Source organism: Archocentrus centrarchus, chromosome 16 (assembly GCF_007364275.1).
Source record: "Archocentrus centrarchus isolate MPI-CPG fArcCen1 chromosome 16, fArcCen1, whole genome shotgun sequence".
NCBI lineage: Eukaryota > Metazoa > Chordata > Actinopteri > Cichliformes > Cichlidae > Archocentrus > Archocentrus centrarchus.
The window spans coordinates 26519898-26533750 of record NC_044361.1 but is presented as its reverse complement, the minus strand read 5'-3'; the positions used below and the strand labels follow the sequence as shown (position 1 = coordinate 26533750).

The following is a 13853-nucleotide window of genomic DNA, read 5'->3' as shown; positions in this document are numbered from 1 at the left end:
AGGATCTTTTAAGTTGGCTGTAAAAAATTATTATGGCACTAATCCACTGTATTTATGTTTATGTGTATGTTGTAAAATAAAATATTATTTTAAAAATGTACAATGTAAATTTTAAAAGTCATACAAAACACAGATATTTATGCCCAAGAGCACATTTACATTCTTTAGATTATATTGTTGTACAGAACAAGGCCTGTCATTATAGTAGTGCACTCCCCATCTTAGCTGGGTAGATCTGTTGGTACAGCTAACTATGCATATTGTTTGCCTGGGTTTCACCTTGTTCCTCAGTTTTGTGAAAGACTGACGAACAAGAGGTTTGAATAAGAAACCAATCCGCTGCTATTAACACTATCAGCGCCACTGCAATAGGATCAGGTCTGTATCAGTGGTGGAGTCTGGGTGTTCACATCCTTGAGGATTTCTCCTGGACTGTCAGCACCTCCGTGTGGATCAAAAAGGCATCACAGCAGATGTTTCCTGAGGTCTTTTGGTCTTCTAGGAGGCACCAGATTAGTCGCACTACCAGCACAACTGCAGTCCAGTTACTTAAAGAATTCAATCACACATTTCATGCGTGACTCTAACTTTTTTGTCATATTGAAGAAAAATGAATGAAAAGAACAGTTTCTACATTTGATGGTGCAGATGTTTATCTTCAGAATAGAGGACACAATTATATGGTTTAGTGGGTGTTAAATAATGTGAATCACTTATTGTACACTATGGCCTCCACAGTCACCAGATCTCACCTTAACTGGACTCCTGGGGATGATTTTGGGGGACGCGCTCCACCTCAGCACCAACCTCACCAGAGGCTTGTGTAATACATATATTAAATCTAATTGAATTGATTCTAATGTCAAATAATTGTGGTTGGTTTTGTATGTTTCTATGATTCTTCCTTGGAGAATGTACATTTTAAAAGACGATGGAAGAAGAATGTAAAAGTAGAGTTCAGAGACTTGGAGACTCTCTTCCATTAAAGCACTAAATCTGTTCTTTAAGCTCAAGCCGTGCAGAACATTTTGCTGCCTGTAACGTCGTTCTGCATGACCGGTTTGGTGGTGGGTCAGTGATGGTCTGGGGAGGCATATCCATGGAGGGACAGACAGACTCTGCAGGCTAGACAACAGCACCCTGACTGTCGTGAGGTATCAGGATGAAATCACTGGACTCATTGTCAGACCCTACACTGGTGAAGTGGGTCCTGAGTTCCTCCTGGTGTATAACAATGCCAACATCTTATGTGGTGAGAGTATGCAGGCAGTTCCTGGAAAGTGAAGGAATTGATACCACTGACTGGCCCACAATGCTCACCTGATCTAAATCCAACAGAACACCTCTGGGACATCATGTTTCAGTTCATCCAATGGCACCAGGTTGCACCTCAGACTGTCCACTAGCTCAGTGATGCCCTGGTCCAGATCTGGGAGGAGATCCCCCCCAAGACACCATCAGTCGTCTCATTAGGAGCACGCTTTGACATTGTCAGGGATGCATACAAGCATGTGGGGGCCACACAAACTGCTGAGTACCATTTTGAGCTGCTGCAATGAAATTTTGACAAGCCTGTTTTACTTTGATTTTTAGGGTGTCTTTGAATTCAGTCCCCTGTAGGTTAATATTCATTTCCATTAAATGACAGATTCTTCCTAACACATTACCCAGTCCACATCAGTATAGATATCCATTATTTTTCCCCATTGAGATCTGATGTGTTTTCAAAGTGTTTATTTTTGTTTCGAGCAGTGTAGTTCTTTTTTCTTATTGTGCAATGCTGCATTCACCTTAATACTAATGGTAATAAGCACCATTGTTTTTGAGATGACACTCTAAATTGTTATGGCCTAAAATCATTTCATCTATATCATAAATTATATCTAGAAAATTTGTAATGAGAATAGAAGCTGGCTATTAAAAGCAGTTAGTTTGTCAAAATAAGACAATTTCTCCCTTATCTTAATACAGCTTTTCTTGGACCCTTTCATGGACACAAATGTGTCCTGACTGTTCAGAAGTTAAAATTTCTGTCCATTATCTCAAATTTAACTTATCTCAAAATTTCAAGTTATTTTCTCAATTTTGAGAGACTCTCTCATAAGTTTGAGTTAGTAAGTGTAAATTTTGACTTGCCCAAATCAGGGAATCAGTGGCAGAAACAAGCTTCTATACCCTTAAGCTACAGCTCAGGTGTGCTGCAAGGATCAAGACAGTCATCACCTCAGTGCTCTGATGGTGATTCAAAGAAATAATGAACCACCAGTCAAAGCTGCACATCACCTGCTAGTTTATTCTTGAAAATGTTGCATTTGTAACTGTAAGCAGACTTCTGCTGATCTAGACACTGACCTATTTAAAAAAGGGACAGGAGGCTGTGAATCTCACAAACGAAGGACTTTATTCCACCACTGCAGTACTTCCGTACTACAGACAAGCAAATACTTTCACGCCATCTAACACAAGAACAGAACAGGGAATTTGAAAAATAGAAAAAAAAAAAAAAAAAAAAAGAAAAAAAAAATATTGGTCACCAATTTAGATCTTTATTTACTCTATGTGGGACCTTCCCTCAGGCATATAATGGGGGATGGCTACATGATGAAACCGGACTTACAAATGATATAATGCCTCATTGCACATTTGTAACTCAGGAGTAAGAAGAATGTGGCCAATGTGACATTGTAGCAACAGCCAAGTTTACTCCTTGCTAGCCATGTGGGCCATAAGGTCGCAGACACGGTTGCTGTAGCCAAACTCATTGTCGTACCTGGCAAAGAGGAAAAATGGGTTTTAGTAGGCAACACTGGGAATAAATATAAAAAGACATGAAAACAATCAGTGCTGAAGGCGCACCATGTGACCAGCTTGACAAAGTGGTCGTTGAGGGCAATGCCAGCGCCGGCATCAAAGATGGATGAATGTGTGTCACCGTTGAAGTCTGTGGACACAACCTTCAGGACAGAGGAGAGAAGCGCACATCAGCAAGCAAACCCACAGCCAAAACTTAACCGTGAAATAAGAAAGCTATGCGTTTACCTGGTGCTCTGTGTATCCCAGAACGCCCTTCATGGGGCCATCAGCTGCAGCCTTCACAACCTTCTTGATGTCATCATATTTGGCCTGAAACAGGCAAAAACGTTTTATTGGCATTTTAAAAAGAAAATAAAATACAAGCGGTGAACCAGATGTTACATAAATGCAAATTTAAAATGGGTTAATTTTTTAGAGAGGCTGATATCTGCAGAACTGACTTAAAGAACTGAAAATAAAAATGGCTGATTTAAGTCTTCAGCTACAATGAAAATGACTGAAATAAATCTTTGGTGGTTCTGATCTTTTTAAATGGGATTTTTTAAATGGGAAGGAAATTAAAAACACTTATTCCTGCACCAAGATGTAAATTACATTTGTGATTACTCACTGGTTTCTCCAGACGGACTGTCAGGTCAACCACTGACACATTGGGGGTGGGGACACGGAAGGCCATGCCAGTCAGCTTGCTGTAAAATATTAATGTGTTTTACTAGAGGGGATTTACTGGAGCATTTTGTCACCTTTGCAAAGCAAAATATAGTTCAACAGTACAATAACGTTTTATTTGCACTGACCCATTGAGCTCAGGGATGACCTTGCCGACAGCTTTGGCAGCGCCAGTAGAAGCGGGGATGATGTTCTGGCTGGCACCACGGCCGTCCCTCCACAGCTTACCAGAGGGACCGTCCACGGTCTTCTGAGTGGCAGTGATGGCGTGAACTGTGCTCTAATGGACACAAGCAGAAAGATTAAAAAGGGGAAGACAAAAATGTAACTCAACCATCCTTTCCTCAAAATTGTTCAAGTGGAGTGCATCATTTCCTACCATCAGGCCCTCAATGATGCCAAAGTTGTCATGGATGACCTTGGCCAGGGGTGCCAGGCAGTTGGTTGTGCAGGAAGCATTGCTATGGAGGGGAAAAAAAAAAAAAAAAAAGTTACGTTTTTTTCCCAAAACAGACACTGTCACAATTTTTTTTTAAATTAATGAAAGATCAGTTAAGACATTTACACCTTACATTAGAACAGGTGAGCATTGATAATAATTCTGTTTCATTATCAAAATGCAGCCTTCAGTCAGTGATTTTGGCACTCTTACCTGACAACCTTCAGGGAGTTGTCATACTTCTCGTGGTTGACGCCCATGACAAACATGGGAGCGTCAGCGCTGGGTGCAGAGATGATGACTCTCTTGGCACCACCCTTCAAGTGAGCCTGCAGCATTGTGTTGAAATCATTAAATTAATTGCCTTTTTACACATCACATACAACTTTCTTCTGCATTTACATTACAGGATCGAGCACTTACAGAGGCCTTCTCAATTGTGGTAAACACACCAGTGGACTCCACTACATAGTCAGCACCAGCATCACCCCATTTAATATTGGCGGGGTCCCTCCTGAAGGGAAAAAGGGGAAGAACAACAATAGTTAGTCTTTTTGCAAGTGACCATCTTTGTTAAACTGTTACATAAATTGATAGTTCATACAGATATGGCACATGAACGTACTCGTGGAAAACAGAGATTTTATGTCCATCAATGACCAGCTTGTCTCCCTCAGACTTCACTTCGCCACTGAAGCGGCCATGGGTGGAGTCATACTTGAACATGTAGACCTAAAGGGGGATGAGAAGGAGAACCTTTATTGCAAAAATTGGAAAGAGGAGCTTAAGGAAAATTAATTTGTACAAGGAAGTGTGCACCCCCCGACTCCAAAAGCCCTAATTTTATATTTAATTTCATTTTAAGCAGACTAGGTAAATTAACACTTACTGGACATTACATTATACCACCATTCACTCATAAGATGCATGTGGCTTATGGTTGGTGTTGATTTCAAACTAATGCTTCATTTTCCATTTTTTTCTCTTGACTGACCATGTACTCCAGGTCGATGAAGGGGTCATTGATGGCCACGATCTCCACTTTCTTGGAGTGGAAAGCAGCACGGGTCACCAGACGACCGATGCGGCCAAATCTGAAAGGTGAACAGAGTTGTTTCATAGCCCGGCCAATAGGTGGAGACGTCATACCACATTAATCTGACCACAGTCATATCTCAGTGTGTCAGTGAAATGAAGGATCTTATCAAGATGATAAATTGTGACCAAAAAAAAAAAAAACAAACAAAACAAAACAAAAAAAAAAAAAAAAAAAAAAAAGATTTAGTTTTGACATTCACTTTCATGTCAGCAACTTTACTGCAGAATTTTCTTTTGTGTGGGGAGAAGCATAACTCCCCAGGAGACCCGACACCACAGTAGAGGAAAGGGCAGGGTTCAAGAGGAGGGGTGGAGGGAGGTGTGTGCAGAGCTTATGGCCCTCCTCTCTGGGGGCTAAAGTCGAAATGAACCTCCAGTGTGGTAATCCTGGTTACGCAGTGCACTGTTTGATCAACAGCCCAGTTACTTTTTAACCACAGGTCCACAGTCCTGGCACCCAGATACACTCTGTCCACAGGGACCAGGAAGAGAGGCGGGTGACGAATTCTTGAAAACAAATGCGTAGATTAACGTCAGAATGTGTGAGCGCAGTGACATTTAGGTTACAGAAGTCGTCTTTCACTTGCCGATGACCCCAAGGTCAAAGGCAGTGCCTACTTTGTAGCTGCAGAGGGCTAAAGTTCAAAGATCAAGAAGAACATGAGAAGAGCCAGCTGACGGTCCACAGACTGGGTGTTCGTGCACTTGTGCATGTCCCCTATCACAAACATTTCTCCTGCTGTATGGCGTCACACTAATCGAACTGTTGCAGTTTGTTCCATTTAATAAGTCAAAAAAGAAATCTTTGAAGACTTGTTTAAAAAGAACCTTCAGCCAAATGAAACCATAGACCACCCCGAGACACGTTCTATGCAGCTGTTCTCCAAAACTGAGCACTATGAGTGATGTGAACAGTAAGGTTTCAAACCTTAAAGAGCACCAAATTGCAGACTTGTAGTGTACTGGCATTATTCCACAGCCTCAAATGTAAGTGTTGAACTTAAAATTAAAAATAATGGGGTTCTTTTTCCATTTTGGAGAAGCCTTTGTGTAATCTTTCCTATCTCACATGTTTTTGCTAATGAATCTGTGCAGGTTAAAGATAAAGGCGTTCATACATGTGAATGTTCTGGTTCTCTTGCATAATAAGTGTATTCTTTGACACAGAAGTTAATAAAAACAGACTTTAAGGAAACCTGAGCCAAGACAGTGGAGTGTTAACCATTCCCCACAGATGAGAGGGGTGTGGCGGTGGGGGTTACACAGTGTAGTCCAAAGCTGAACTTCAGTGTGCATTTGGTTTAATTAGATTTGGGGTGAGGGGATGAAATCTTTCTTACCCATTGATACCGACTTTCACCATTTTGCCTGGGTTGGTCTAGTCCTCTGTTGGGAAAAATAGGAGAAAAACGGAGTCACTGCAACATTTGCGAGGTTGTTTATTAGCATTCACTCGATAATAGACAGTTGCTTGGACTGGAGGTTAAGATAAGTGAAGACTTCAAACACAGCATGCAAAATTATCTGTGACGACAGCCAAAGATCAAAACTTTCCGTGAAAGAGGAAATATAGCTTACAAAACTTAATTTAAATCCTTTTAGGCTGCTAAACGTCCAACATGAGGAGACGGTGCAAACTAAATTTCTGTTAACTTTATGACCACGAGTGCTTAAAAATTAGGAACAATTAAGCCCATGCAGATTTTGCCAGGTGATCTAAATTAGTGCGTTCAGTCATGCAGCCTGCAGCTTCCTGACTTCAGTCATTAAATGATTTGAAGATATTTACCGTTTGTGAGGGGCCTCTGTCTGTCTTGGGACTCGGGATGTGAGTGGGAAAGAGCAAAGTTAAGCTGTGTGTTTTATGACTGACCGGGTGTGTAGCCACGCCCCTGTCAATGGTCACAACTCCTCGCCCCGCCCCCTATGAATGTCAAGGTCGTCAGACGCACAGAAACATCCAGACTGGCAGCTGTAACTTCACTGCGCTTAGAAAAAATACTCTTATCGTCCATGTTCTGCAGCTGATTAAAGGCCTGAAGCTGGGAAATATTTTTATTTTTCATGATTCAAATAGCCAGTGCCCTCAGGCCTGCTTGTGTTTCCACCTTTGAGAGGACCAGATATAGATACCCATCAGATAGTAGACTGAAAAAGAGACGGGTCTCTGTCTGACCTTCTCAGTAATGCAGATACACAGAGGGAGCAAACGAGGGATCAAATCTCTTCTTCATGGCTGTGACATTTAATGTCCAAAGACCATGACCTGTTACTCTGTTGCTACTCTTCTTTTTCTGCTGCTCCATCCCTTTAGCAGAAGTCAAAGTTGAACTTTGGTTACTCAACATGAGCACATGATCACAGGCGCATGTGCACAGGAGTGCACTTACTCAGCTGAATTAGGCCTTTATCAGGTTATTTGGAAATATGTCACTTGAGAGGCAGGTTATTTTGTCAGCTTTGTCACGCTGCTGCAGGATTAACTGTCTTTGCTTTTGTTACAGAGATAGCTGCTTTTTTTTTTTTTTTTAGTATATTTTGTCTTTTTATGGCAACAGTTTTGACACAAAGAAGAGAAAGGACTTCTGGATATATTAAGAAAATGTTAAATCCAAATAATGAGGTTGTCAGTTTAAACAAGGAGGCCAGACTTTTTTTTTTTTTTTTTTTGCAGTAATACCCCCGATACTATACTGGGCCTCAGCAGCCGGCCGTCCTGACAGTGAATCCAAACCTGGCATGGCATCTTGTCACCAGAGAAGCATTTGAACTTCCAACACATTGCAGGTCTAACTGGATAAAATGATAATATTCAGTAATTTGTATTTTCCACCTCAGCAGCCCACATAGTCAGACACATTTTGCAGCAGGCTGCAGACGTGCCGTCCTGCACTAAAATTGGACAGCAGTGGTTTGTTTTATGGCTGCTGTCCAATAGTTCAGGCATAGCTGAGCTACCACCACCCCGAGTGCATGCATGCCAGTCTTGGCCTCTGCTTTGCAGCTTAAGGTCAAAGAGGGGAAGTAAAGGTCAGGCTAAGATTAGACACTGGCTGCCTAGTCAACACTTGGGCCATCTTTGTACTGTAAATGCTGCCTCACTTAGATCACATGTTCTTTACAACAGTTAAACTCAACCCACTGTGGAGAGGAAGCAATCACGCAGCCATGGAATAAAGCGAGTGTGGAAATGACTGTTTTCCTAAAGAGAAACGTGAGTTATTTCTCAGCTAAAGCTGAGAAATCTGTTTAAAACACGAACTTTAAACTAGTTTATCTAAAGTAAATAGCTTCTTTTTTATTCAGTTTATTTTATCAGCAGTGGGATACAAACTGTATCGACTCCACATTAGCGATCAGCACACAGACACGTCTGCATGCAGAAGAGGATTTGTACAATTTGTCTCTTGTATTAAAGCACAGTGCAAAGTCCAAAGAGCAGTTGTGTGCAGCAACAAACAGATAAACAGAAGGAGATTCATACTACCGTCCTGTGTTGTGGCTCAAGCAGCCATCGAAATTATTTTTATGTCAACTCAAATATCATAATCAGTGCAAGCACTACAATGGCTGCGCGCTCTTTCAATCAAAACATTCAATGTGAGGTTTACATGTAACAGACAAAAAAAAAAAAAATTTAAATGAACTGAGCAACATGTTTCTTAATGAGTGGCAGAATCTTTTTTTATGACATCATAATCACTCAACATCTATTTCACATATTGTTATCAAATTTAACAAACATGGCTGAGAGTAAAGAAACTACTTTTAAAAAGTTTCACAGTGCCTTAAAAGGAAAACATTTCCAGGACGCTTTTATTTTCAAGACACGTGGATAAGTGTAGAATTTCTCCAAGGGGATCCAGGCAAGACTTACAGACTGTAGGGCCCATATATGGGACCGTATGATGAACAGTGAACAAACAACAAAACCTGCACTCCATTCTTTACCAAAAGTTAAAGTTACCTGAGTAGGCCATCTGAGTTCTGAAATGAGAAGATTTAGCAGGGATGAGTTTGTACTCATAAATCAGAAGTATTTCTGGAGTAAAATAATAAATAAATACTTTTTTTTTTTTTTTTTTTAAGGTTTTTGTTATTGGAAAAACACAATCCTAACAGTCAGGCACAGAGATGGTTCTGCCCTGGTGTCGGGTGCTTTGCTGCTGTAGGAAGTGGTAAATCCATGTGGTTAGCATAGTTTATGTTTTAAGTATTAGGCAGTTCACAAGAAGAAGAGATTCTCTCAGGGACTAAAACAAAGCCTGTAAATTACTGGAATTTTTCAGAAAGACAATGACCCCAAGCATGGGTAGGAGATAACTAAAGGTTAGTTTAGCATCTGCCTGAATAAAAATCTTTGGTAAACGCCATATTCTTCAAAATCATCCACCCATCCATCCATTTTTTTAACCACATATCCAGTTCAGGGTTACAGTGGGGCTTGGAGCCTGTCCTGCTGTCATAGGGCAAAAGGTGTGGTATGCCCTGGAGAGACTGCCAGTCTATCCCAGCGCTAACACAGAGATACAGACATTCACACCTACGACCAATTTAGAATCATCAGATAACCAAACACGCATGTCTGTGTTTGGTTAACTGTGGGAGGAAGCCAGAGAGAACCCACACAGGCACAGGGAGAATATGCAAACACTGTACAGAAAGGCCTCAGCCAGGTGGTGGATTCTAACCCAGACCCAGGGCCTTCTCGCTGTGAGGGGACAGCGCTAAAACGACACCAACGTGCTACTATTTACCAAAGTCGGAGCTGGTATGTTTTTATTATAATCACTGGAATCATTTATAGTCAATAAGATTTTCATTGGGATTGACCAGGACAGGAACATAGATGAGTATGTCACCTCAGGTTGGAACAGTTTGGAGACAAAGTTAGAGAGGCAAGGCTGAGATGGTTTGGACATGTGCAGAGGAGGGATAGTGGATATACTGGACAAAGGATGTTGAATATGGAGCTGCCAGACAGGAGGAAAAGAAGAAAACCTTCTTGGATGTAGTGAAGGAGGACGTGCAGAGGGTTGGTGTGATGCAAGAAGAGAAAGAAGGCTTGTAGGTTTTCTGGATATGTGAAAGGCTGCAGCAAGCAGCTGCCCAAAATAAGAAAATATGTTTATAGAGATGTACATCTATTTAAATTTTATAATTTGTCAATTGTTTCAGCACTGATTATTTGCTCATATCACAAAGAACTGATTTGCTCACTTTGCGTGTGCCATCATTAAACCTGAGTAGATTCTATATTTCATTGTATACAACATGTGCTTCTCACACCAAGACTGTGGATTTATAACAGCAAATTATTTCACACTGGAGCTTGTTAGATTTTGAGATATTTAACAATATAATTACTGTATGCCATTTCCAAAAAAAAAACGTCAATTTTTACAACTGATTATTTTAAGCATTAACAGCACCTAGTTCTGTAAGTATACTTTCAAAATGTTAAGTGTAATTCTATTTAAGCTTATAAGAAAAAAAAATGAGCATATTTTTTCTTCCCTGGGAACTTTGTTGTAATGCCAGAATAAAAACAGTTTTGGACGCTGCAGCCGGTCTTCAAATTTTGACTACTTTTGCCAGAATGAGGGAAGAAATGAACTTCCTCCAACAGTCACGAGAAGAATTAATTTACAAGAGTTATTATATCTGTCACAAGAATGTGATGCTCCATTTTGAAGGACAAATTGAGGTGACGTGTGTGAATACAGAGTGAATGTGGGCTTTACATGCAGGGAAAGCAGCACATTTTTTGGGGTGGGGTGGGGTGGGGGGTAAAAAAAGAAACAAAAACACCACAAATGTCAAATCCATTTATTCATGCAAATCATAAGTAAACAAAAATAAATTGCAGATATTACTGATGCCATCATTTTTTTTTAAATATCCACATCTATTACAACTGCTTTTAAACAAAACCACCTGTCCACAAAAGGTCTAAACATTTACGGATTTGCAGACAAAGCTAGAAGTACAGAAAGTGCCCAGTTACTTCAAAAATAAGCCCAAAAAAAAAAAAAAAAAAAAAAAAAAAAAAAAAAATCGATGATAACATTTGATGTAAATGGCACACGTTCTAATATTCAGGTTAACACTTAGACATGGAATTAAACTGTGAAGCATCTGATCTACACTGGATGAAACCACATTAGCAACACGAAGTTTACACCATACTACATAATGTCTACACGCATGTAAACATCCTTCTCTGCAGGTGAATGCCTATGCATGTGTGTGTATCCTAATAATCTAAGAAGGATGTAAGCAGTCTTTAGTTTCCTCCTCCATCTCCACTAACAGCCCAGTCCACTCATGGACCCGATCCGATCCAATTTCAGGCCAAAGCATCCCCGGTTCCACCCCCTCCGTGACCGGTCCGGTTCTGCTCGCTTCTGGTTGGCCAGGGCGCCCTTCAGCAGACGGAGCCAGGGGGTCTCAGGCTGAGTTTGTGCATCAGCCCATTTGGGGTATTCAGCAGCTTTGGACCCGGAGGAAAGGGTGGACTGTTCCTCTGGTTGGCTGTTCAGCATGTTCTCCAGGTCGTCCAGGGTCAGAAGGTCATTATAGCGTTCTAGAAACTGCTCCACAAACTACACAGTGGAAAAAAAGATGAAATTTAATTGTCAGGGAGTGTACAAGGGACAATAATTCAATCAGTGATACATTTCATTACTCTCTGCTTATTCTTTCCTGTTCTGCCGCCCCTCCTTCTGGACTATTCTTTGATTCACTCTGAATTCTCCCGTCTATTTTTTTAATCTAGACTTTCACATCCACTCCAATCTCCTGTACCTGCACAGCATCAGGAGAAGGATGCAAAGCACGAGCCTCTGTGATCTCCAGAGGAGTCAGGAGGAGCAGAGTGGCACAAAGCAGTACAGGGCACAGCATGGCAGCAGACGATGAGGGGCAGGAATAACTGGAATCACACCGGCTGAGAAGATTCAAGCACTGAAGAAATGCTGGAAAGAAATTTACGTTACTTACAATAATACATTTAAACAATTAAATCTAAATAAATACTTCCTTAACTATGTTTTTTTGTTGTTGATAATTTAGTATCTAAAATGCATCTTTTGTGTGTTCACAGATCAACATTGCTACACAGTGATAATTAAAGCAGGTAATTATGCAGAGCAAATGTAATGCATGCGGGATGTCCAAGTGAAGGTAATTGACAGTGAATAAAGGTCAAAAGAACTCAGATTCATGAATTTTATAAACAAATAATTGTCAACGTTCACAATAATCATTTTAAGGGTAAAACTTTTCATTTTGTGGCATCTTGTAAATTTCAAACAATGTAATAATTGAAATGTCAGAATTACAAATAAAGACCTTCTAAAATGTTGATAATTTTATAAACAAAAAAGAATATGCTGTATGGAGTTACCATACAGCCACATTCTCTGGGATATGATTACTCTAATAAATAACTATGAAAGAGTAGAGAATATGTAACTATTCAAAAAGAAATTTGAGTGCTCACCTGTTGTTTGGGTCTCTCTCAAAGCTCTTGGTGTCTTCTGCTCTCACAGACTCTTCTCCATCTCCCTGTCTCTCGGCTACCTCTCACTTGTTGGCACCTGCTGGGAGCATCACTATCTCACTCGGCTGGCTCCTCCTATTCTTCGCCTTCGCTCACTGATGGAATTGGAAGGATGATTTTCTTCCTCTTGCGTCTGTCCCTTTGGCAGAGGCTGAATGCTGGGGCATCAGCTGGGATGCTGCAGAGGTTTTGTAGAGCCAGAGACCCCCCCCCCCCCCCCCCCCATCACCACCCCCGCATCATCTTCCTCCTCCTCCTCATCTTTTCTTTTGAGTGATGTCATAGCCTTGGAGACTCAGTGTCATTGCCAAGGTGAGCGTGTAGTGTGCACCATTAACCAACAGAAGCCACTATACACTGTGCTTAAGCTGAGGTCAGAGGGCAGCAGTCAGTCGATGCCCTGTCAAAAGTGACCAGTGGCTGGAAAGCTTCATACTTGAGTCACGACTTAATCTGAATTTCATGTTTCCCATGTGGTGACAACACTCTTCATGCACATTAGCCTCCCTCTCTCCCCTTTGTCTTCATGGTCTTTCCCAGCATGCACTGACCTCCTCTCTGTTGGGTAAGTTACAGTCTGTCAGTGCCATCTGCTCCCGTACCCCCTGCTGCCAAATTACAACACTATCAGGAGCTGTGTGATCCAACGCATTGACCTTAAAGGTCAGCAGCCTGTGATTATTTCAAGTAAATAAACCCCTTCAACCCGAGATGTTCATCAGAAACATGTAATATTTTTTTCTTAATCTTTCACAAACAATATTAATTCATCTCTGCACAGCACTGACTAAAGTTAAAAAAAAATAAAAAGTGTACTTCATACATAGCACTCACTGAATACATTTAAATTATAATTTGTCCTCAGATAAAACTGAGCTGCTTTTGCAATCATATTGTTATCCTGCTGCTGGTAAGTGTCTTTACATAACATATCAAACCGCACATACAGAATATGCACCCCTCTCATGTTTTCGGAGAGGACAACGTGTGGGAGAGGGAGTAGGCGAAAAAGAGAGAGATTAGTGATGAGGCGGGGGGGGGGGGTAAACTACTGTGTGTGATGTCGGTGGAGAGAGGAGTGCTGGAAGAAAAGTAGGCAGTGGAGAGTAGGAGGAGGAGGAGAAAGGGATGGAGAAAAGCACCAGGCAGAGAGCAGAGGGAGACCTAAAAAAGAGATTGATTACAGGAGAACAGAGGCGGCCAACTAGGCAACAGCAAATGTGTCAGACAGAACAAGAGAAAAAATAAAACATGATTGTAAATAAAAAC

At 41.0% G+C, this 13853-nt stretch overlaps 2 protein-coding genes across 2 annotated transcripts; both read right to left on the bottom strand.

Annotated features, from left to right (window-relative positions):
* Positions 1-2628: 2628 nt before the first annotated feature.
* gapdh (glyceraldehyde-3-phosphate dehydrogenase) lies at positions 2629-6923 on the bottom strand. The gene is made up of 12 exons (XM_030749312.1): positions 6810-6923; positions 6361-6406; positions 4917-5016; positions 4548-4654; positions 4346-4436; positions 4136-4251; positions 3863-3944; positions 3612-3763; positions 3425-3503; positions 3040-3123; positions 2857-2954; positions 2629-2770 (listed from the first exon to the last, which is right to left on the bottom strand). Exons 2-12 carry the CDS (start codon positions 6381-6383, stop codon positions 2701-2703), a joined length of 1002 nt encoding a protein of 333 aa, XP_030605172.1. The 5' UTR covers positions 6384-6406; positions 6810-6923; the 3' UTR covers positions 2629-2700.
* Positions 6924-11095: 4172 nt separating this feature from the next.
* On the bottom strand, positions 11096-11960 carry nppcl (natriuretic peptide C-like). The gene is made up of 2 exons (XM_030749313.1): positions 11828-11960; positions 11096-11625 (listed from the first exon to the last, which is right to left on the bottom strand). The coding sequence occupies exons 1-2, from the start codon at positions 11924-11926 to the stop codon at positions 11329-11331; spliced, it is 396 nt and encodes a 131-aa protein (XP_030605173.1). The 5' UTR covers positions 11927-11960; the 3' UTR covers positions 11096-11328.
* Between the last annotated feature and the right edge of the window lie 1893 nt (positions 11961-13853).

Coding starts and splice junctions, on each gene's coding strand:
- gapdh (XM_030749312.1), bottom strand. CDS start 6,383: ATGGTGAAAGTCGGTATCAATGG. Junction 4,437..4,547: donor AAAATCTCTGTTTTCCACGA/GTACGTTCATGT, acceptor TTTTCCCTTCAG/GAGGGACCCCGCCAATATTA. Junction 3,945..4,135: donor AACTCCCTGAAGGTTGTCAG/GTAAGAGTGCCA, acceptor TCCCCTCCATAG/CAATGCTTCCTGCACAACCA.
- nppcl (XM_030749313.1), bottom strand. CDS start 11,926: ATGCTGTGCCCTGTACTGCTTTGTGCCACTCTGCTCCTCCTGACTCCT. Junction 11,626..11,827: donor CTTCTCCTGATGCTGTGCAG/GTACAGGAGATT, acceptor TCCACTGTGTAG/TTTGTGGAGCAGTTTCTAGA.